A 24528-nucleotide genomic window follows, 5' to 3' on the forward strand; every position below is an offset into this window, starting at 1 on the left:
TCTCCACGCCACCGATGTTGTCCAAGGGAAGGGCATTAGGACCCATACAGCTTGGCACCAATGTCGTCGCAGAGCAATGTGTGGTTAAGTGCCTTGCTCAAGGACACAACACATTGCCTCAGCCAAGGCTCGAACTAGCAACCTTCCAATCACTAGATGAACGCCTTAACCACTTGGCCATGCGCCAACACCATAAAATCTGCTGGTTTTTACTTTACATATAAACTGTTCATTAATAACGACAATAATAAGTTGCTTTTATGTTCCTTGTAGCATATCAGATATACTATATGTTCTTCTTCCAGAAAAATACAGCTGCCAGTTACACTACACTCGGTGACCACTTTATTAGATGCAGGAGTGGAACGCGGTTTGGCTTCTGCAGCTGTGGCCCATCCAAGGTTCAATGTGTTGTGTGTTCAGAGATGCTCCTCTGCCAGCCGCTGTTGTATCACGAGTCTCTGGAGCTACAGTCGCCTTCCTGTCGGCTTGAAGCAGTCTGGCCATTCTCCTCTGACCTCTCTCATTAACCAAGAGCTTTCCCCCACAGAACTGCCGCTCACTGGATTTTTTTTTTTGCACCATTCCCTGTAAACTCTAGAGGCTGTGCATGAAAATCCCAGGAGATCAGCAGTTTCTGAGATACTCAAACCACCCCATCTGGCACCAATAATCTCTGCAAACTCTGGAGACTGTCGTGGGTTAGCAGTTTCTGAGATACTCAAACCACCCCATCTGGCACTAATAATCTCTGCAAACTCTAGAGACTGTTGTGGGTTAGCAGTTTCTGAGATACTCAAACCACCCATCTGGCACCAGCAATCATTCCACAGTCAAAGTCATTTAGATCACCCAATTCTGATATTTGGTCGGAACAACAACTGAACTTCTTGACCGTGACTGCATATTTTTAGGCACTGAGTTGCTGCCGTACGATCGGTTGATTAGATATTTGCACTAGCGAGCAGGTGTACAGGTGGAACTAATAAAGTGGTCACCTCGTGTAATCTCTTCAAATAATGACAACAATAAGTTGTTGCATGCCTTGTACTTTTTCCAGAGATGCTTCCAAAATATTCTCCTGACAGTAACTACATACTCTAGTCCTGAACTTCACTGACCGATGTATGACTCCTATGTAAATAGAATATGGCTTCAACCCCTCAATACACCGGTTTAAGTGCATTTATACCCAAGCATGTACGTTAGGATATGCACTTATAGGAGGTTATGTAAAACTGAGACGGCTGTGGACTCAGAATATTAAACAGCATGCATGCAGAATTGGATGATTATTTTGAAATCTTCAAAATTTTGGGATCGAAGAGATAGCTAACCATTCGCATTTATCACAAAATATGTGTCCACGGACAAGTTCACCAATCTGTCCATGAATGCATCAGGGCCACAGCTTGCAAGCAAAACACATTTCTAATTCGTACGTACTTGTAGTTTCCATGGCAACGCTCCTTAGAAACCAGAGATCGCTCCAGACTGCAGCATCAGATGAGGAAAAAAGCTTGTTTAAACAATGAGACCGCAATGTATTGAATGGACTAATTGATTTCCTTTCAAAGTTACCATTTGGATTTTCATTTTAATTGTTTGCAATGTGGATGGGTTTCTGGTCACCATTTGATGCAACCTGGTATGTGTTGTTTTTTTTTAGTGTCGGGCCTGAAAATTTCTGATTCTCTCAGTCATCAATGTCAAAAGCTGCGGTATCTAGCCTGAATGCCAAACTGCTTCTCTTGTCTCGTGGAGATTTAGCACGCCATCCATCACGGCCAAAATGTGACCCTATGATCAAAAGCGAACCAAGTGGTAAGTATGTGGCACTTAATTCATTACCAAATAATGATAATGTTAGTAAGCTGTTACTTCATTGCAAAATCTATTTCAGAGTAAATATCAAAAGTACCAAGGTCGCTTTCTTTAATTTTTTCCATAGGTGCATTGTTTCTAAGACAAAAACTGCTGGAAATGGAAATGTTTTTTCCTTTCTTCCAAAGGCAAAATTAAATTTAATAAGAATATAAGGTCGTAATAACATTGAGCAGATATTGTTGATGTGATGTTTGGAGCAAAATGTATAAACGCATTGAGATACATATCACGTAAATTTTATACATGTGTAACTGCATGTGTCTGCAGTACATAACAGAGGAGGCAGGCTGAAACACACAGGGATATTTCAAAACCATGGATGACAATTGCTGTCCCAGCAATGTGCAATCAATGCAAGCACCTTCTTCCCCATCATCTTTTGGAATGTACTAAATTTGGTATTTTTAAAGGAAACTATGAAACTACAACTGTTAAATGAAAAGAAAGGTTGAGCGAGCTGGTCTGGTTTGGAACTTGGTGAAGGAAAGTCATACCGCAAGGCTGGTCAACCAACTTTCTTCTTCCAATCATCAGCTCAAGTTGAAGATGCAACTATTAATTAGGTGACAAATTATAGTTGTGCTTTGTGAAAGGTTAAATTAGCACTGTATAGATATCGGTGTAGGCTACTTCGAGTGGTGTCCCTGCAATTAACTGTCACGTCATAAGACTAGCATGCAAAGTGGATTCAGCTCTAAATGACTAATTGTTAATCAGTTTCTCACACTGGTTTGAGAAGCTCCTTTACTACCACGATGAGGCCACACTCAGGTTGAACGAGCAACACCTTATGTTCCATCGGGGTAGCCTCCAAGCTGATGGCATGAACATTGATTTCTCTGACTTCTGGTAATTGCACACTCCTCCTTCACCAATCTCTGTTTCTGTTTCCCTCTCTCATCTCATCTCCTCACCTGCCCATCACCTTCCTCTGGTGCTCCTCCCCCTTCCCTTTCTTCCACAGTCTTCTGATCTCTCTTATCAAATTCCCCCTTCCCCAGCCCTTTCTCTCTTTTCCCAATCAACTTCCCAGATCTTCACTTCACCCTTTTCCCCATTCCTGGTTTCACCTATCTCCTGCCGCCTTGTACTTCTTCCTCCCCACCCCCCACCTTCTTATTCTGACTTCTTGCCCATTCCTTTCCAGTCTTGATGATGGGACTCAGGCCGAAACGTCGACTGTTTACTCTGTACCATAGATGCTGCCTGACCTGCTGAGCTCCTCCAACACATTGTGTGTACTGCTCTAGATTGCCAGCATCTGCAGTACATCTTGTGTATGTCTCTCTCTCCTTCCTTCCCTCCATATGTGTGTTTATGTATTTATACATATACATACACACACACATATATTACTGTAATTTGCTTTTTTATTATCATGTATTGCATTGTACTGCTGACGCAAAGACAACAAATTTCACAACCTATCGGGTGATATTAAACCTGATTCTGGCCTTTAAAGAAATTCTAAAGTCCATAAGACAAAGCAGTAGAATTAGGCCATTCAGCCCATCACATCCATACCTCCATTCCATCATGGCTGATTCATTATCCCTCTCATCCCCATTCTCTTGCCTTCTCCTCGTAAACTTTGACACCCTGATCAATCAAGAACCTATCAGCCTCCGCTTTAATTATACCCAGTGACTTGGCTTCAACAGCCGTCTGCGTCAATGAATTCCGCAGATCCACCACTCTCTGGCTAAAGAAATCCCACCTTATCTGAAGTGTTGCCTCACCTGGAAGGACTGCTTGGGATCCTGAATGGAGGTGAGGGAGGGGGTGAATGGACAGGAATCGCACTTTGGCTGCTAGCAGGGATAAGAGCCAGGGGGCAGAGCAGTGGGGAGGGACGAATGGAGAAGGGAATTACAGAGGAAGCGATCACCGTGGAAAGTGGAGAGGGGGAGGGGAGGTAAAGATATGTTTGGAGGCAAGACTCTTTTGAAAGTGGCTGATGTCTAGAACTCACTGCTAGAGTAACTGGTGCAGTCAGATAAAATCACCATATTTAAGAGACACATTGACAGATGCTTGAATAGGCAAGGCACAGAAGAAAATACACCTCTTCTGGGAAAATAGGGTTAGTGATAACGGGACAAAGGTCAGCATAGATATGGTGGGTTGAAAAGCCTAGTTCTGCATGCAAAAACTCTTGGACTGTATGCTGAGAGTTGGCCACACATATATATGAGAACCCAACTGATCTCTTTTGTCAGGATCTGGAGTGATTCTCATAAAAAAAAAGAGATGGTAGTAATTCACAAGAGCCTGGTAATCCTTGAAATGAAAATTTAAATCCCTTTAACTACAATGCCTCTATTTTGTTCGTTTGACATTCTCGAATCAGAATCAGGTTTTATATCAGCATATGTCGTGAAATTCGTTAACTTTATGGCAGCAGTATTATGCAATATGTAAACTGTGAATTACAGTGTGTATATATATATAAAAAAGATAAGGTAACATTTTATTTATCCAGAAGGAAATTATTGTTGCAAGATTTCACAGTCAGAAATATATACTTTAAAATACAAAATGTAAGTATTGGGGTCGATAAAAATGGTGTATATATACTATAATATTAAATATCAATTAAATAAGTAGTGCAAAAATAGGAAATTTAAAAAGTAGTGAAGTAGTGTTCAATGTCCATTCAGAAATTGGCTGACAGAGAGAAAGATGTTCCTGAATCGTCGAGTGTGTACCCTCACTATTCTGTACCTCCTTCCTGATGGTAGCAATGAGAGCCAGGCATGACTTGGGTGTTGGGGTGGGCATGCAACAGGCAGTAGTTACTGGGGAGGGAAGGGGGGAATATCTACATTCAGAATTTAAATGTATATTGTACTGCTGGTCACAATATGGATGCGAAGGATCATGAGTCGATTAGTTGGTTGTATTCTCACTTGGCTCTGGTTGGCAAAATCTTTTCCTCTCAGGATTGATCAGAAACTGAGTGTCACTGTCGTGGCAGTCGGTTTCAGTGTCTCTTGGCTTCTTTCCTTGGTAGGCGTGTCATTCCATTCCCAAAAAAAAGCCTCCTTTGGCAGCCATTTCTTTGCGGTCAACTTTTATACAATGTGACCTCCAGCTGAACCAACGACTGCTAAAGCACTGGGCAACAATTACGGTGGCTGACTGTTGACCTAGGGGTAGAGTTTGAATCCCACAACAGCAGTTGGAAGATCACTTAAATTACAGATTTCTTAAAGCTAATCTCAGCAATAGTGACTATGTGAAACTACTGGACTGCTGGTTCATACCATCTGGTTTACAGATATCTTTCAGTAAATGAAACCTGAGCTTATTCACTATGCCAAAGTCTGGACAGACCCAGTGTAATACAGCTGACGTTACAGAATTTCCATAACACAGCAAACCGGTCAGCCCGTCAAGTTTATTTCAGTTCAAATCCCAAGCCCCATTACGCAGCTCTTTTCCCCACAGATGAGCAAATTAATTTCTGCTGAGTACCTGTTCAATTCCCTACTGAAGTCATTGACTGACCCAGTCTCCCACTCTTTAAATTTCGAAGAAAATTTTATTATCAGAGTACATATATGTCACCATATACAACCATGAGATTCATTTTCTTGTGGCCATACACAATAAATCTATAGACCTTAATAATAAAAATTCAAGATGATAAATGTAGAAAATGCCGAGGAAAAAAACAGAAACAATCCAACGTATTACAGGATCCTGTAGCAGTTTAACTCAATCTGATTACTTATACCAGGCACAGTCAAGTGGCAAACATCATTCATCAAAACCCTGCTTTAAAATACAAACTCATAAAAGAAATCACAGCTTACTATAAAAACAAGCCTGATCCAGTTTCAGAGTCAGAATTCCACAAATTATATTACGACTGATCCATTATTACAGATCAGACAATCCATGATAACCGTCCAGATATAATAGCAGGAAAAGCAAACAAGAGCAATTTACTTAATAGATATAACTATTCCAAACACACATAACTTACAGAAATCACTAAGTTGCAAACACCAGAAATATGCTGAATTAAAAGAGGAAATTGTCTATCGTCTATTGAAATTGAAAGACGATGGAACATGAACAGGGAATACATTGTTCTGATTGTAATATCTACAACTCATCCTGAAGTTATTATACAATCCATTAGTCTTGCGAGACCATGGATCTGTGCCTGGAAAGTCTTCACTCTCCAGGGCACGGGCCTGGGCAAGGTTGTATGGAAGACCAGCAGTTGCCCATGCTGCAAGTCTCCCCTCTCCACGACACCAATGTTGTCCAAGGGAAGGGCATTAGGAGCCATACAGCTTGGTACCAGTGTCGTCGCAGAGCAATGTGTGATTAAGTGCCTTGCTCAAGGACACAACACGTTGCCTCGGCTAGGGCTTGAACTCATGGCCTTCAGGTCGCTAGTCCAATGCCTTAACCACTTGGCCACGTGCCCACAATAGCTACAATAGCTAAACAATTAAGGCCACAGAGCAATATCTATGTAAATCTTCAGAAAGCCACAATACAAAACACCACTAGAATAGTCAGAAAGTTCCTAGCCATCGAGAAATGAGTGTGCTTGGCTATGTCCAAGCCTCAGGTTTTACCAGCTTGAGCTGAGAAAAAATGTTTTACAATAATGATAATAATAATAATAACCATAACAGGATCAATGAAAGACCACCCAACTAGGGTGTTCAGCCAGAGTGCAAAAGGCAACAAACTGCAAATACTTACAGGCAGTCCACTACAGATCTCAAATGTATTTTTAAAATGTTTTTGCAAACCATCCTCTTGTATTTTACTCAAAATTATAAACCTCTTACTGGTACTTGATCTATTCACTTGGTTTATCTAATTTTACTTTATCTGAACCAATTATAATCTCAAACACTTCCTTCAAACTTTCTCTCAACCTTCTCTTTCTCTAGGATAACGTCCCGAGCATAACTTTACACCGACATATCTCATCACTGGAGCCATTTGTCAGTTTTTTTTTGGTGGTAAACTGACTTCAACACTGTGCTTCAGTTTGTGGCCGAACCAGTGTTTGCCTCTGTTTTTGAAAATACAAAACACTGAAGTGTTGTGTCCAATTGCATTCGGAGTTTGAGGAGATTTGTTACGTCACCAAAAACACTCCCAAATTTCTGCAGATGTGCTGTGGAGAGCGTTCTGACTGGCTGTGTCACCGTCCAGTGTGGGGGGAGGGAAGGGGGCAGCTACTGGCCAGGACTGAAGTAAGCTGCAGAGAGTTGCAAACTTAGTCAGTTCCATCATGGGCACTAACCTCCACAGTATCCGGGACATTCTCAAGGAGCAGTACATCAAAAAGGCAGCATCCATCATTAAGGGCCCCCACCACCCAGGACGTGCCTTCTCATGGTTACCATCCTGAAGGCACACACTCAATGATTCAGGAACAGCTCCTTCCCCCTCTGCCATCTGATTTCTGAATGGACACTGAACCCATGAACACTACCTCACTGGATGATACCAGTTGTAGATATTACAACTGGGACTTCCAAATACAGACTGATAAGCAGGTACTGGCCAACCAACCAGACACAGTAATACTGTACTGAGCAAGGTACAGAAGAAAGCAATAATAATAGATGTGGCAATCCTGAAGGAAAAAAGAATATGAAAAGCTGGAACATAACATAAGAAATAGGAGCAGCAGTAGGCCATCTGGCCCATCAAGCCTGTGCTGCCATTCAATAAGATTGTGGGTGATCAGGGCATGAACTCATCTCCATCCACCTACCTTTTCCCCATAACCCTTAATTCCCCTACTATGCAAAAATCTATCCAACCTTGTCTTAAATATATTTACTGAGGTAGCCTCCACTGCTTCATTGGGCAGAGAATTCCACAGATTCACCACTCTCGGGGAAAAGCAGTTCTTCCTCATCTCCGTCCTAAAATCTACTCCCCCGAATCTTGAGGCTATGTCCCCTAGTTCTAGTCTCACCTGCCAGTGGAAACAACTTTCCTGCCTCTATCTTATCTATCCCTTTCATATGTTTCTATAAGATCTCCTCTCATCCTTCTGAATTCCAACGAGTACAGTCCCAGGCAACTCAATCTCTCCTCATAGTCTAACCCCCTCATCTCTGGAATCAACTTGGTGAACCTCATTCATACCACCTCCAAAGCCTGTATATCCTACTATTGAATTGCACTAAACAATTTGCACTATTGTTTTGTTTGCTTTTTGCTTCTGTACAGCGAGAGCTCAGGGAAACTGGCATCAAATTCCCTGTATGTGTCCACATACTTGGCGATAATAAAGGATTCTGATTCTGATCCTTCCTCAAGTCAGGAGACCAGAACTGCACGCAGTACTCCAGGTGCAACCTTATCAGTACCCTGTACACTTGCAGCATAACCTCCCTGCTCTTAATGAAGGCCAACATTCCATTTGCTTTCTTGATAGCCTGATGCACCCGCAAACCAACCTTTTGTGATTCATGTACAAGCACTCCCAAGTCCCTTTGCACAGCAGCATGCTCAATTTTTAAAAATCATTTAAATAATCTGCTCTTTCATTTTTCCTTCCAAAGTGGATGACCTTGCATCTACCAACATTGTACTACATCTGCCAGACACTTGCCCACTCACTTAACCTATCTATATCTCTCTGCAGACTCTCCATATCTTCTGTACAATTTGCTTTTCCACTCAGTTTAGTATCATCAGCAAACCAAGATGCACTACACTTGGTCCCCTCTCCTAGATTGTATATCGTGAATAGCTGCAGGCCCAGCACTGTCTGCTGTGGCACACTGCTCACCACTGATTGCCAGCCAGAGTAACACCCATGTATCCCAACTCTGTTTTCTATTAGTTAACCAATCCTCGATCCATGCTAATACATCACCCCCAACTCCATGCATTCTTATCTTACGGATGTCTCTTATGCGGCACCTTATCGAATGCCTTCTGGAAATCCAAGAAAATAATATCCATCTGTTCCCCTCTATCTACTGTGCTTGTTATATCCTCAAAGAACTCCAGTAAGTTTGTCAAGCAGGACCTGCCTTTGCTGAATCCATGCTGCATCTGCCTGATGGATCCGTTCCTTTCCAGATGCCTCTCTATTTCTTCTGTACTGATAGGTTCAAGCATTCTCCCAACTACAGATATTAAACTAATTGGCCTGTAAGTTACCTGCCTTTTGCCTACATCCTTTTTTGAACAGTAGGGTTACATTCGCCATCTTTCAATCTGCCGGGACCTGCCCAGAGTCCAAAGAATTTTGGTAAATTATCACTAAAGCCTTCACTATAACTGCTGCCATTTCTTTCAGTATCCTGGGGTGCATTCCATCAGGACCAGGGGACTTATCTATCTTCAGGTCCACAAGTTTGCTCAGCACTACCTCTTTCTTTCTTTCTTTTTAAATCTTTTTATTAAATAAGTATACAAAAAGGTAAGCCATATAGACACTAATACACTGTTAGACTATAATAAAATTACAGAAGATATTAATACAAAAAAAATACTACAAACAATGTAATTTAAACATAACATACCAAGGTAACATAATAGTATACTAATTTTATATATATATCAATAGAGAAAAGGAAACCCCCCCCCAAAAAAAACCCACTGTGCAACTAACTAAAAGCAAAGCAAAGCAATGGGCTAACTTGAAACTAAACAGAGTTAAACTTAAAATCACGTCCTCAATCCCGACCTCCATTAAAAACAGTAAAAAAAAACAAGAAGGGTATATATTACATTAAATGAAAATATTGAATAAAAGATCTCCAAGTCTGTTCAAATTTAAATGAGGAATCATAAAGATTGCTTCTAATTTTCTCCAGATTCAAGCATAATATCATCTGAGAAAACCAAAAAAAGGTAGTTGGAGCATTAAGCTCTTTCCAATGTTGTAAGATACATCTTTTCGACTACCTCTTTAGTGATAGCTATTGTATCGAGGTCCTCACCTCCCATTGCATCCATAACATTTCTCTTTGGCATGTTAGACGTGTCCTCCGCCGTGAAGACTGACACAAAATAGCAATTCAAAGCCTCTGCCATTTCCTCATTACCCAATCAATTTCCCCTTCTCGTCTTCCAAGGAACATACTTCCACAAAATAATCTGCAGATGCTCTTGTCAAAGGAACACTCACAATGCGCTGGAGGAACTCAGCAGGTCAGTCAGCATCAGCTGAAAAGATTAGTCGATGTTTCGGGCCGAAACCCTTCGTCAGGACTGAAGGAAGAACTTCGCGGAGGGTTTGAAGAATGCTGATAGTTGAAAAAAACAGTAATTTGAAAGACAAAGGGGTGGCGGAGGGGAAGCAGGGAGGTGATTGGTGGGAGAACAATGCGAAGTAGTAGAAGGAGGCGGAACTATGAGGGAGGTGATGTGAAATAGGGATAAAGGAAGGGAGGGGGAGGGAATTACTGGAAGTTGGAGAATTCTATGTTCATACCAAAGGGCTGGAGACTACCTAGACGGTATACAAGGTGTTGCTCCTCCAACCTGAGTTTAGCCTCATCGTGGAGGTAGAGGAGGCCATGTATGGACATATCTGAATGGGAATGGGAAGCAGAGTTGAAGTGGGTGGCTAACGGGAGATCCTGCCTGTTGTGGCGGACGGAGTGGAGGTGCTCCACGAAGCGGTCCCCCAATCTGCGTCAGGTTTCACCGATGTAGAGGAGGCTGCACTGCGAGCACCGGATGCAATAGATGACCCCAACAGATTCACAAGTGAAGTGTTGCCTCACCTGGAAGGACTGTTTGGGCCCTGAATGGTGGCAAGAGAGGAGGTGTACGGACAGGTGTAGCGCTTACGCTTACAGGGATAAGTGTTGGGTGGGAGATCCGTGGGGATGGACATGCGGATAAGTGAGTCGTGGAGGGATCAATCCCTGTGGAAAACGGAGAGGGGTGGAGAGAGAAAGATGTGCTTAGTGGTGGGGTCCTGTTGAAGGTGGCGGAAGTTGCGGAGGATAATGTGCTGGATCCGGAGGCTGTTGGGGTGGTAGGTGAGGACAAGGGGAACTCTGTCCCTGTTGTGATGGCGGGAAGATGGGATGAGGGCCGAAGTGCGGGAAATGGAGGAGATACGGGTGAGGGCATCATTGATCACCGTAGAAGGGAAACCACAATCCTTAAAGAAAGAGGACATTTGAGATATCCTGGAACAGAAAGCCTCATCCTGGGAGCAGATGCAGTGGAGACAGAGGAACTGGGAATAGGGAATGGCATTTTTGCATGTGGCGGGGTGGGAAGAGGTATAGTCGAGGTAGTTATGAGAGTCAGTGGGCTTGTAGAAGATGTCAGTGGACAGTCTGTCTCCAGAGATGGAGACTGAGACATCGAGAAATGGGAGAGAAGTGTCAGAGATAGACCAAGTGAATTTGAGGGCTGGGTGGAAGTTTGAAGTAAAGTCGATGAAATTGACGAGCTCAGCATGGGTGCAGGAAGCAGCACTAATGTAGTCGTCAATGTATCGAAGGAAAAGTTGGGGAGCAGTACCAGAATAGGTTTGGAGCATGGACTGTTCCACATAACCAACGAAGAGGTAGGCATAGCTGGGTCCCATGTGAGTTTCCATAGCTACACCCTTAGTCTGAAGAAAGTGGGAAGAGCCAAAAGAGAAGTTATTAAGTGTGAGAACCAGTTCCGCCAACCAGAGGAGGGTAGTGGTGGTGGGGAACTGGTGAGGTCTGTTATCCAGGAAGTAGCGGATGGCTTTGAGGCCTTCTTGATGGGGAATGGAGGTGTATAAGGATTGGACATCCATAGTAAAAATGAAGCGGATGGGACCGGGGAACTGGAAGTTAGTGAAGAGGTGGAGGGCATGGGATGTATCGCGGATGTAGGTGGGGAGGGACTGAACTACGGGTGACAAAATGGAGTCCAGGTAGGCAGATACAAGTTCGGTTGGACAGGAGCAGGCAGAAAAGCTTACAGGGATAAGTGCCGGATGGGAGATCCCTGGGGATGGACGTGCGGAAGCTTACAGGGATAAGTGCTGGGTGGGAGATCCGTGGGGATGGACGTGCGGAAGCTTACAGGGATAGGTGCCGGGTGGGAGATCCGTGGGGGTGGACCTGCGGAAGCTTACAGGGATAAGTGCCGGGTGGGAGATCCGTGGGGATGGACGTGCGGAAGCTTACAGGGATAAGTGCTGGGTGGGAGATCCGTGGGGATGGACGTGCGGAAGCTTACAGGGATAGGTGCCGGGTGGGAGATCCGTGGGGGTGGACCTGCGGAAGCTTACAGGGATAAGTGCCGGGTGGGAGATCCGTGGGGATGGACGTGCAGAATAGTTTCATACTTTCACTTTAGCCACCCTTTTCCGCTTTATTTAATAAAAATTTTTACTATCCATTTTTATATTTTGTGCTAGTTTATTTTTATAATCTAGCTTCCCTTTCTTTTTAAGATTTAAATTTTATTGAATTCTTTAAAAATTTTTCCCCGAACCCTTGAGTCAGTGTTGGAATTATGTAATTCATAGCTGACAAAACATAAAATTATCCATAAAATAAAAACAAACATGGCAGAAATAAATATCACTATAATAACCATGTGTGTCTATTTAGACCTCTAATAACAGAAAAGACTGTCATTCAGCAATATGCTTCACCACTACATTCCCTACTATTTGCCCCCCCCAGGAAACCTAAATATTTGCCCCATTTTTGTGTATAGATGTCCAATCTATCAAACTGTTTGTAAGACATGCGTTCAAAAGCTGCCACTTGGCTATTTCTGTGACCCACTCCAGAAATGATGGTCCCCCCAAGTTCCTCCAGCCTCTAAGTATAATTTGTCTTCCTATCATTATACTTGTCTGGATCCAATTTTGAGAGTGTTAATCCCCAAGTAACCCAAGCGTGTCTCCCAAGACAAAAAGTCTGGGGCAGAAAGGGAGTTGAATACCTCATATTCATAATCCAAAGTACTTGGATTCTGGGACAGGACCAGAGCTCATGTACTGAGTCCCCTTTATCCGCCTCACAGCGCCAGCATTCAGGGGTGTTTTTCAATCCTAATCTACGTAACCTTGCTGGAGTCCAATAGAAACGGTGTAGGATCTCAAACTGAATCAGGCGCACACTCAGGTCTCTTGACACTGTTTTGACATTTTTGCAAATTTTGTCCCACTCTTTTGTCTCAAAAGTCACACTCAGGTCTTTTTCTCCATGCTCTTTTAAGACCCAACAGAAATATGTCCCCGGAGATTTGTGTTAAAGCTGAATAATAAGTTGAGGCTTCGTGACCTTTACCATATGCAGCCAGTACAGTCGACAGTTATAGGGGTTGCTGTGTAGTTGTTTTAGCAAATGATGCAGTTGAATGTATCTCCAAAATGTGACCTAAAGATATCATACTGTTGGGTTAATTGATAAAAAGATTTTAAACTATCACCATTACAAAGGTCTCCCAACTTTAAGGACTCTTTATCTCACGTTCTCGTTATTTATTGTTATTTATTTATATTTGCATTTTGTACAGTTTGTTGTCTTCTGCACTCTGGTTGAATTTGCAAACCTGCTTTAAACTTTCCCCCTTTCACCTTAAACCTATGCCCCCTAGGATTTCACACTGCCACCTTGGGTAAAACACTTTACCCTAGCTTTCGTAATTTTATCTACTGTGGATTCCTGTTAATTGGGCCATCAGTTAATTCTGGCAGCTGCTTATTTGGGACAACTTATAAAGAACAAAATCCAATTGATAAGATAGCTGGGGTACCCTTCATTTATTTGGGAGACTCTGCTGGTTAACTGGGGCTGGAAACTGTTGCTGAACAGTTTCTAACTGGTGTCAGGTGCGAGCATGTGTGGCATTAGACATGTCACCATGCTTGGAGCAAGCAGTTTTTAAATGCATTAGTTGTGTGTGCTTGTGTTCAAAAAGCCATGATTTTTGTCATTGATAGTTGGTGAGAAGTAAGCAGTAAGACAATTTAGAACTGGTCTGCTCACTTGAGTTTTCAAGTATTCAGGCTTGTAGATTTCAGAAACAGCTGGGAGGGAAAATTAAACAATTTCACTACTTCAACAAGTTAGGCACTATGAAGAACTCTTGAAGGTACTGATAATCATCTGGAATGTTATAATGAAAGTGTAGATTTGGAAAATGTAATCAATGATTGCACTGTATGAAGGCAGCCCTTTACCTGCACGAGGTATCTGCATGGGCTTTTTTCATTTACAGGCAAACAAAAGAATACACCAGTGAACACTGGATGAATTTCCTTGTTGATAACTATTAGGAACTAATACAGTTTCATCGCACTGCAGTAGCACTGACAGTTTTGTATTTTTTCTGTATTCCATTCAAATACATGGCACAGTAGCGTTGTGGTTAGCACAACACCCTGCAGTACCAGTGACCCGGGTTCAATTCCTGCTGCTGTCTGTAAGGAGTCTGTATGTTCTTCCCGTGACCGTGTGGATTTCCTCCGGGTGATCCAGTTTCTTCCCACAGTCCAAAGACGTACCGACTGGTAAGTTAATTGGACATTGTAAATTGTCCCATGATTGGGCTAGGGTTAAATCGGGGTCGGCTGGGCCCTACAGCTCAAAGGGCCAGAAAGGCCTATTCCGCACTCTATCTTGATAAATAAATAATCCGTCATTCAGTTAAATGACAGATTGCTTTTTTTATACCTATTAAACTATTTCCATGACACTTCTGCTAACTGGAGCAACTGCTTAATTGAACCTAAATGTATTGGTCCCAAAGTGCCCCAATTAACTGGAATCCATTGTACTTCAATCAAGTTGCGCCTCAGCCTCTAATGTTATCCAAACTCTCCTTGTTGTTAATACACTCAAATGCAGTTAGTATGAGGTTGCTTTGCTCTATTCTGGGATTAGAAGGGAATAAAACTATAAAGAACTGGAAATACTCAGCCGAATAAGCAGGATCCATGGAGATTTCTGTTGAAAAGCCAACTCTGGTTCTCTTTCCAGTATACTGATCATCTGAATGGTTCCAACACTTTATATTTTTTTTATTTACGGTTTCCAGCATTCAGAGTATTTTGCTACTGTGTCAGGTTTAATGGGGACTTCATGAAATTTATTTCGGCAAGTAGTTCAGTATAAGAGTAGTTACGCTATAGTGGCTGGGGAAATCTAAAAATACCCCTTGAGCCAGACTTTCACTCGACGTTGTAGTTAAGTCGCACATTCAAGTAAATGGTACAAATGTGCTCAATAGAGATTTCTTCTGAGTAAAGAGGTTCAGTAAAGTTGATTGTTCAGTAGTTTCTTTTCCGCATATGTAGATCTTAAAATAAGTTCCTTAAGGTTGTTATAGTTGGCGGTGATAATGGGGACAAGCTCCCACTACATATTAAATGCTGCCAATGGCGTGCATCTCAAACAGCCTCTAACAACCAAGTCCAGCTCCTGGCCTTCATGTGTGGCTTAGCTACTACACCCAACAGAACCATTTTTACTAACAGAAGGGGCAAAGGCGGGTTACAGTGCCTTAAAACCATCGCTTCGGATAGATGGGGCTCATCAGTTGTGGTTGGCAGCTCAGCTAGGAGAAGAAAAACTCTGATCTCAAACCTCTACTCCCTTCTGGCTATAACCACTCATGGGGAAGGCTTCGGGAGTAAACCCTGAGGAACAATCTGGTGCTAGAGTCTCTAAGGCAACCTTATATTGAGTTCAACGCTGACTAGCAACTCCTGTGATGCCACTGGTGTCAAACTGTATTGGTCTCTGCCATTCCTTTGGATTCATCAGTTGCATGGAGAAGGGGAGTCTGCTACATGGGCAACAGCTGTTCTCACATTGTATTGCCCTGGCTTGCGTATCTAGATAGCTGGGACACAACATCCATGGTCAATCCCGACCAATGGAGGGGCTCAACCCTCAGATCTTCAATCAGGCTCTGTGAAAATTAAATAGCTACATTTTTAAAAGATTAAAAGATTAGCTTTATTTGTCACATGTACAAGATTCCACTTGTACCAAAAAGTGTTGGGCCCCAAGTTTAAAAAATGATGGACATGGGCCTAAATTTAGGGCCCCAGTCTTTCCAAGTGAGACAACACTTCACCTGAGAATCTGCTGGGGTCACCTATTGTGTCCTGATGTGGCCCCCTCTACAATGGTGAGACCCATCATAAAACTGGGGACGTGCTTCGTCGAGCATCTCCGCTCCATCTGCCAAAAGCGGGACTATCTGGTGACCAAACATTTTAATTCTGATTCCCATTCCTATTCTGACTTGTCAGTTCATGGCCTCCTCTTGTGCCAAAATGTGGCCACTCTCAGCGTGGAGAAGCCACACCTTATACTCCATCAGGCTAGCCTCCAACCTGACATATGAATATCGATTTCTCCTTCCGGTAAAAAAAATTTTCTTCCCACTCCCCTCTTCTTCTATTCCCCACTCTGGCCTTTCACCTCTTCTTACCTGCCCATCACTCCCCCCGGGTTCTCTCTTTCTTTTCTTTCTCCTATTGTCCGCTCTTCTCCCCGTCAGATTCCTTCTTCTCCAGCCCTTGACCTTTCCTACCCACCTGGCTTCACCTATCACAGGGGTCCCCAACCTTTATTGCACCGCGGACCGGTTTATTATTGACAATATTCTTGCGGACCAGCCGACCCGGGGGGGGGGGGTGTAGGTTTGCCAACGGACCACAGTAACCGTCAGATACGTTGTGTTTACCCCGAGAAGACTACCATGACCATGAAGCCTTGCGCGGGCACCAGTGCGCATGCATGTACGTGCTGATTCACAATCACAACCAGAATATAGGTGATAAGAACTGTAAGTCACTTATAAGTGGCTAATGCACTCAATTTCATTTCTAAAAGAATTTAATCTAACAAATTTAATATTAAACACAGCGCATATTTTCCTCGCATGAATATAGTGTTAAGTCAATTATAAGTCAATAGCATCATAACATTTTAAGTAACGTTTGGATATTAAACACACAGCGCATATTTTCCCCGTATGAACATATAAAATCACTGCAACAGATCAGTATCGCTGAATCAGTGGGAGCCCTGGGCTTGTTTCCCTGCAACGAGATGGTGCTATCGAGGGGTGATGGGAGACAGTGATACTCAAAGGGAGTTCCTTATGTCCAGTCTATTCCGCAATTTAGTTTTCGTTACATTCATTGCAGAGATATGTTGGAAATGGAAGCAACGTTTTCAGTGCTTTCGTGGTTATCTCAGGATATTTTGATCCAGAATGCCAGCAGAGATGTTATGTCAAAGACACTTTTCAGCCCGCCGTCATTTGCAAGCTCGAGGAGTTGATCTTCTTCCCGTGCTGACATGGATGACGCATGCGTAATGACCTCGTGTGTGTCAAGCTCAACAGTGACCGTGACAGGGAATGAGGAAAGGTGCCGCTGACTCATATTGCCAAATCATATCGTTTCCTCGCGGCCCGGTGGTTGGGGACTGCTGACAATCACCTCCAGCTAGCCTCCTTTCCCTCCCAGCGCATTATTCTGGCATCTTCCCCCTTCCTTTCCAGTCCTAAAGAAGGGTCTCGGCCCCAAATGTCAATTGTTTATTCATTTCCATAGATGCTACCTGACCTGCTGAGTTCCTCCAGTGTTCTGTGTGTGTTGCTTTGGATTTCCAGCAACTGCAGACTTTCTTGTGTTTAGGATTTCCCACAGGCTATGTTTTGAAATGACTCACGGTCACATCTCCATCAGAGTGCAGCACACTCTGAGAGCATGAAAATAGCATTGAGTTTAAGGAAGAGAAAGCTTACAGACCATCATTGAAAGAAAATTTATGATACTTATCTAGACCAAAATTTGTAGCTGTACAACATTCCAGAGTGAATGAGCTTTCCATTTCATTCTCTTTGTCAACTTCTGCAGAAACTATATTCTCATGTCCTCTACGATGCTATGTGGAATGGAAAGGTTCAAAAATTATTTTTGCTGGCTGAGACATTCAGGAAAATTTACGAGGGGAAATACCCTTTAAAAACAGAGCTAAAACAAATCTGGGAAATTCCACCAACAAGTTGGAGAATATATTTTACCCAAAGGATGGTAGAAAATCTCCCACAAAGCTCCTTGATATTTAATTATCAATCTGAGACTACTAGGTGAAAGACAAGTTTCTCAAGAATTTTGAGTACACACCCACACACACACAAAATGCTGGAGAAAGTCAGCAGCTCAGGCAACATTTATGGACAGAAATAAACAGTTGCCATTTTGGGCTGAGGCCTTTCACCTGATGAAGAACATCGGCCCAACTGTTTATTCTTTTCTATAGATTTTATTTATTATTTATTGAGATACAGTGTGGAATAGACCCTTCTGGCCCTTCGAGCTGCATCGCCCAGCATTCCCCCGATTTATTCCTCGCCTCATCATGGGACAATTTACAATGACCAATTAACCTACCAACCGGTACGTCTTCGGGATGTAGGAGGAAACCGGAGCACCCGGAGAAAACCCAAGTAGTAATGAGGTGAAAGTACAAACTCCTTGCAGGCAGCGGTGGGAATTGAACCTGGGTCTTCCGTACTGTAAAGCATTGGGCTAACCACTACACTACAGAGCTGCCCCCGAGCTCCCTGACTGCTAAGTTCCTCCAGCAATTTGTGTGCGCTGCTCAGATTTCCAGCATTTGCAGAATCTGTTGTGTTTAGAATAGGAAGAAATATTTCTTTTTCATAAAAATGGTTATGTTCTGGAATTCTCTACCTGAAAGGGCCATTTGAGGAGTTAATTGGGACTTTCAAATGAGAAATCATTTGGGGGGGGGGAAGAAGGGCTGCAGAGAAAATGCAAGGTATCAAGAATCACCAGGTAGGACAGTAAGTTGAGCTGCCGGTTCACAGCTCCAATCCTAACCTCTGGTGTCTTCTGTTTTCTCCCTATACATTTGTTTGCACAGGCTTTCTCCCAAATCCTACAGAAGTGCAGGTTGGTAGATCAATTGGCCATTATAAATTGTTCCCAGAGCATCTCAGGGACAGAATGGAAACGAGCACAAAATTGGACTACTGCATATTGGGCTTGATGGTGAGACCAGCATGGAGTATGTTGAGGTTACAAAAAAGGAAGTGTTGGAGATTCTGAAAGCATTAAGATAGGTAGAGCTTGATAGGTTCTTGATTAGTAAGGGTTATGGGGAGAAGGCAGGAGAATGGGGTTGAGAGTGACAAATGGATGGTGTAGCAGACTTGTTGGGCCAAACGGACTAATTCTGCTCCTGTCTTATGGTCTTATAAGTCCCTTGGGCCAGAGTGAATATATCCTAGGTTACTATGGGAAATGAGGGAACAGTTAACTGGGTCGTTGACAATGATCTTTGTGCCATCCCTGGCCACAGCAGACTGGATCAGAGGACTGGAAGATGGCAACTGGTATTCTATTTGTTCAAGAAACACAACAGAGATTTTCCTGGAATTATAGACCAGCGGGTTTGACATCAGTGGTGGGCAAACTAATGGACAGAATTCTTCAGAACAGGATTTACAGGAATTTGGAGAAGCATTTTCTTATTCGGGATCATCAACATGGCTTTATGAGGGGCAGGTTGTGCCTCGAGATTTTTGAGGATGAAGGGAGAATGGTTGTGAGGTGTATATGGACCTTATTGAGACATTTGACTTGGGAGGCTCATCCAGAAAGGCATGATGCTTGGGATCCATGAAAACTTGGCTACATGGATTCAGAATTGGCTTGCCCATTGGAGGTAGCGCAGGTAGTAGGAGGTCAGCGACTAGTGGTGTTCCACTGGGATTCACTCTGGGACCCCCTACTCTTTTAAGATTTTTATAAATGACCTGGAAGAGGAAGTGGAAGCGTGGGTTAGTAAATATCCAGATGACACGAGGGTTGGTGGTATTGTGGATCAAGCTGAGGGTCGTCGTAGGTTACAATGGAATACAGAAAGGATGCAGGGCAGGGTGGAGAATTTGCAGTTGGAGTTCAATCTGGAGAAGTGTGAAGTGATACACTTTGGAAGATCGAGTTTCAAGGAAGAGTACAGGGTTAATGGCAGGATTTCAAGCAGTGTGGTGGAGCAGAGGGATCTTGGAACCTGAATGCATAGATCCCTCAGAGTCGCTGCACAGGTTGACAAGGGTGGTTAAGAAGGCATATGGTATGTTGGAGTTCTTTAGTGGGAGATGATTTCAACAGCTGTAAGCTACAAGGCAATGTTGCAGCTCTGTGGAACTCTGGTTAGATCACACTAAAGAGTATTGTGTTCAGTTCTGTTTGTCTCATTATAGGAAAGATATGGAAGCTATATAGAGAAGGTGCAGAGAAGATTTACCAGGATGCTGTCAGGATTAGATAAAATGTCTTATGTGGAAAGATTGAGTGAGCTCAAATTATTATTATTATGAATGAAATACAGAGCAGAGTCGGTCTTGTGATACCTCGAGCCGTGCCGCCCAGCAGTCCCCGGATTTAATCCTGGCCTAATCACAGGACAATTTACAATGACCAGTTAACCTCCCAACTGGACTGCGGGAGGAAACTGGAGCACCCAGAGGAAACCCAGTTGGTGTACAAACTCCTTACAAGCAGTGGGGGGAATTGAACCCAGCTCGCTGGTACCGTAAAGCGTTGTGCTAACCACTATGCTACCGTGCCACTCCAGTGAAGGAGGATGAAAGACGACAACAGAGCTATATAAGATTATGAGGTTATGGATAGCCAGCACCCTTTTTCCCAAGGCAGCAATGGCCAATAACCAGAAGTCTGTTTGAAGCATGGAGTAAAGTTTTGGGGGAGATGTTGGAGGTAGGTTTTTCATTTTACAAAGAGAACGGTCGGTGCCTGGAACACATTGGCAAGTGAGGTGGCAGAGGATGATACAATTGGCACAACTAAAAGACTCTGATGGGCACACAGATGCTAGAAAAAATTTAGGGTTATGGGCTGTGTCAGAGGGAAGGACTAGATTAATCACGGAGTGGGTTTCTTCCCTCTTCTCACTATTACCGCTGGGAAGGTGGTACAGGAGCCTGAAGGCACACACTCAGTGATTCAGGAACAGTTTCTTCCCCTCTGCCATCAGATTTCTAAATGGACATTGAACCCATGAACACTACCTCACTACTTTTTGATCTCTGATTCCTTTGCACTGCTTATTTTAACTTAACTATTAAATAGACATACTGTAGAGTTACTTAATGTAACTCAGTTTTCCCCCTCTGTATTTACCAAGTATTTCATTGTACTGCTGCTGTAAAGTTAACCAATTTCACGACATAAGCTGGTGATATGAAATCTGATTCTGATATGGGCCAACACAACATTCTGGGCCAAAGGGTCCATGCCCTGCTGTACTGTCCTAGGGTTGGCAAAGACTCGGTGGGGTGAAGGGTCTGTTTCTATGCTGTATGATGCTATTAACATATTTATTTCTGATTTCAGGAACCATAATTAATCCATTAAAACATTTTCCAGTGTTACAAGTGAACTCTACAAGAATGGACGCCCAACCGTCCTTTATAAAGGAAAAGCTCCTTTTCAATATGAATACAAGCTTGGAATGCATCTTTCCTCTGCTCACCAACTGCTCTCCAGGCAAGAACCACACAGAAGTGAAGACGGCCATCCACAGAGCCACGCTGGCCACATGCATTCTTCTGCTGATCCTGGTGTTCTGCCTGGGCTCCTATGGGAATCTCATTGTCTTCTCGTCCTTCTTCAACCCAGCCTACAGGAAGTTTAGGACGCATTTTGATTTCATGATCCTGAACCTGTCGTTCTGTGACCTTTTCATCTGCCTTGTGACCGCCCCCATGTTTGGCTTTGTGATGTTTTCCAACAATGGGAATAGCATGTCGGACACTTTCTGCTTCACCTTCCACCTCACCAGTACAGGATTTGTTATCATGTCACTGAAAACCGTGGCTGTTATAGCCGTTCATCGTCTGCGCATGGTGTTGGGACAACAGACGAATCATTCCTCCTCGTTTCTCTGCAGACTCCTTTTTACTGTCATACTGTGGATCATCAGCTTCACCTTGGCCACCTTATCGGCCATGACGAGGTACCACAGTTCCAGGATCTGTGTCCCCTTGCTTGGGTTGATCAACGAAGACGGCAAGGCCATTTTGTACACCTACGTTGTCGACTTCACCCTTTGTGTGGGCATTGTTGCAATTTCTTACGCAATGATCGCCCAGACTCTGCACAAGAACGCACAGGTACACCGGTGCCCCATAATTACTGTGGTGGACCCCAAAAAGCCTGATAGTTTTGTCCCTCCTGAAGGATCAGGACCCTCTTTATACAGGAAACAGAAATCCAACAAAGCACCCCATGTGCAGATACACCTGCACGCCCATGACCAAAGTAAAAATGCTGCAGCATCCAATAAAAAGCTAGAACAAACTGTGAACCTATCAGCTGTCAAAGATTCCAAAGCAGTCGTGACTTGTATCATGATACTACTATCGGTGGTCTGCTGTCTACCACTGGGTATTGCATTGGTGCATGATGTCCTTTCTTCTGAAAATAGTTTTATCATCTATCAGTTTGAGCTCTGTGGGTTAACCTTGGTATTCTTTAGGTCAGGCCTCAACCCATTTATCTATTCTCGTAACAACTCGGGCCTCCGCAAGAAGGTGGCTTGGTGCACGCACCTCGTGATGCTGCTGCTGTGCTGCAAGCAGAAAACGAGGTTGAAAGCGGTGGGAGATGGCAGCCTGGTTGCAAACAGGAACAAGTCTTCTCACCATGATACCAACTCAGCATACATCCTCTCTCCCAAGCCGCAGAGAAAGCTAGTCGACCAGGCCTGTGGTCCGAGTAACTCAAAGGACGCCTTTGCCTCGGTAGAGCCCCAGCAAAAAGCACAAAGCTCCTCCACACCCATTAACACTAGGATAGAGCCTTATTACAGTATCTACAACACCAGTGCCCTTCAGGAGAACAGCACTCCTTCAAGCCTGCAGCCCAAGAGACATGCCTTAGGGTCAGCTCAATCCTATACTGGAATGTACTACCACATCTCAAAAACATCAGATTTCATGCAGGACTATGACAGCAACTCTGCCAAACACATTCCCATTCCGTCTGTCTAAACCAAAAATCATTCTGCGGGAATGGACATCATATTGTTGGCAAGAATGCTTTCCCTTGAGTAATATAAAGTAACGCCGCTGATCACAGGGCACTGTACTGTTAAAATATCAAACATATAACAATGAACACTGGTTATACCTTCCTCTTAAGCCCATCACCCCTACTGGGGCATAGGCAGCTTGCCAGGATACTCTGTCCCAGGCCAGTCCTTCAAGTTGACCCCAGGTGTAGCCCATCTTCTTAGTGTCAGAACCTTCCTCTCCCAGGGACAAGGTCTCCGGAGCCTCTGTTGGTGTTTCTAGAGGGTTTTTACGGGATAGGGGTTGGTAGCCCCATGACCAACCCTCCTCCTTTTGCAGATGGGCTCGGGACCATCGACAGCGGGGTTGATTTTTATCCAACAATCCATATAACGCTGATTCAGCATGGCTTTTGTACGTTTCCCTGCCAGGTGACATGGATATAGGCTGCAAATTGTATAACTGTACACCAAAATTGTCAAAAAATCACAGGATATTGTTGGCAACAAAGTGACTGATGATGCATTAAACAGGCTTACGGAAAGGATGGAATCCATGCACCTGCTCCACATAAATGACATCTCTAATCTGCTTTTCAGGATTCAGCTGAGATGTTAGATTGGTATTGGCCTCCTTGGTTGAAAGAAGTTTCAAGGAGATTTTGATAGAGATGCATAAGATTTACAAGGATATTGCCGGGACTTGAGGACCTGAGTTATAGGGAAAAGTTGAATAGGTTAGGACTTTATTCTCTGAACTATTGGAGCAAGAGAGGAGATTTGATAGAATTATGAGGGGTATAGTTAGGGTAAATGGAAGCAGGCTTTTTTTTATTGAAACACAGCAACTCAGCAGGTCAGGCAGCATCTATGGAGGGGAATAAACAGTCGACGTTTCAGGCTGAGCCCCTTCAGCAAAATTGGAAGGGATGGGGGAAGAAGTCAGAATGAGAAGGTTATGGGAGGGAGGGAGAGGGAGTACAAGCTGAAAGGTGACATGTGAAGCCAGGTGGGTGGGGGAAGGGGAGATGAAGTAAGAACCTGGGAGGTGATAGGTGGAAAAGGTAATGGGCTGGAGAATCTGATAGGAGAGCGGACCATGGGAGAAAGGGAATAATGACAGGTTGGGACAGGTAGGGGGAGATGACAGGTTGGTGAGGAGAAGAAAAGAAATAAGAGGGGGCCAGAGTGGGGAACTGAAGAAAAGGGAAAGGGAGAAGGAGAACATTACTGGAAGTTGGAGAGATAGATGTTAATGCCATTAGGTTGGAGTCTGCCCAGAGGGAATATTAAGTGTTGCTCCTCCAACCTGAGAATGGCCTTGTTGTGGCTGTAGAGGAGGTCATGTTGGAGTAGGAATGGACACCAGAATTAAAATGGTTGGCCACCAAGAAATTCTGCTTCCTCAATCTTTCTCTACAGTAGAGGAGGCTGCATTGGAGTACTGAATAGATGACTCCAATAGATTTACAGGTGAAGAGATGCCTCACCTGTTTGGGGCCCTGAATAGAGGTGGTGAATAGGCAGGTGTCACACTTATTCTACTTGCAGGGATAAGTGCCAGGAGGAAGATTAGTGGAGAGGG

The 24528-nt window shown here is 43.6% G+C and overlaps 1 protein-coding gene across 1 annotated transcript; it reads left to right on the forward strand.

Moving 5' to 3' along the window:
* The first annotated feature begins 1528 nt into the window (after nucleotides 1–1528).
* LOC134339608 (probable G-protein coupled receptor 75) lies at nucleotides 1529–23634 on the forward strand. Its single transcript, XM_063036271.1, has 2 exons — nucleotides 1529–1824; nucleotides 21266–23634. Exons 1-2 carry the CDS (start codon nucleotides 1707–1709, stop codon nucleotides 22921–22923), a joined length of 1776 nt encoding a protein of 591 aa, XP_062892341.1. The 5' UTR covers nucleotides 1529–1706; the 3' UTR covers nucleotides 22924–23634.
* Nucleotides 23635–24528: the final 894 nt, after the last annotated feature.

The sequence above is a fragment of the Mobula hypostoma genome, chromosome 30 (assembly GCF_963921235.1).
Source record: "Mobula hypostoma chromosome 30, sMobHyp1.1, whole genome shotgun sequence".
Classification (NCBI taxonomy): domain Eukaryota; kingdom Metazoa; phylum Chordata; class Chondrichthyes; order Myliobatiformes; family Myliobatidae; genus Mobula; species Mobula hypostoma.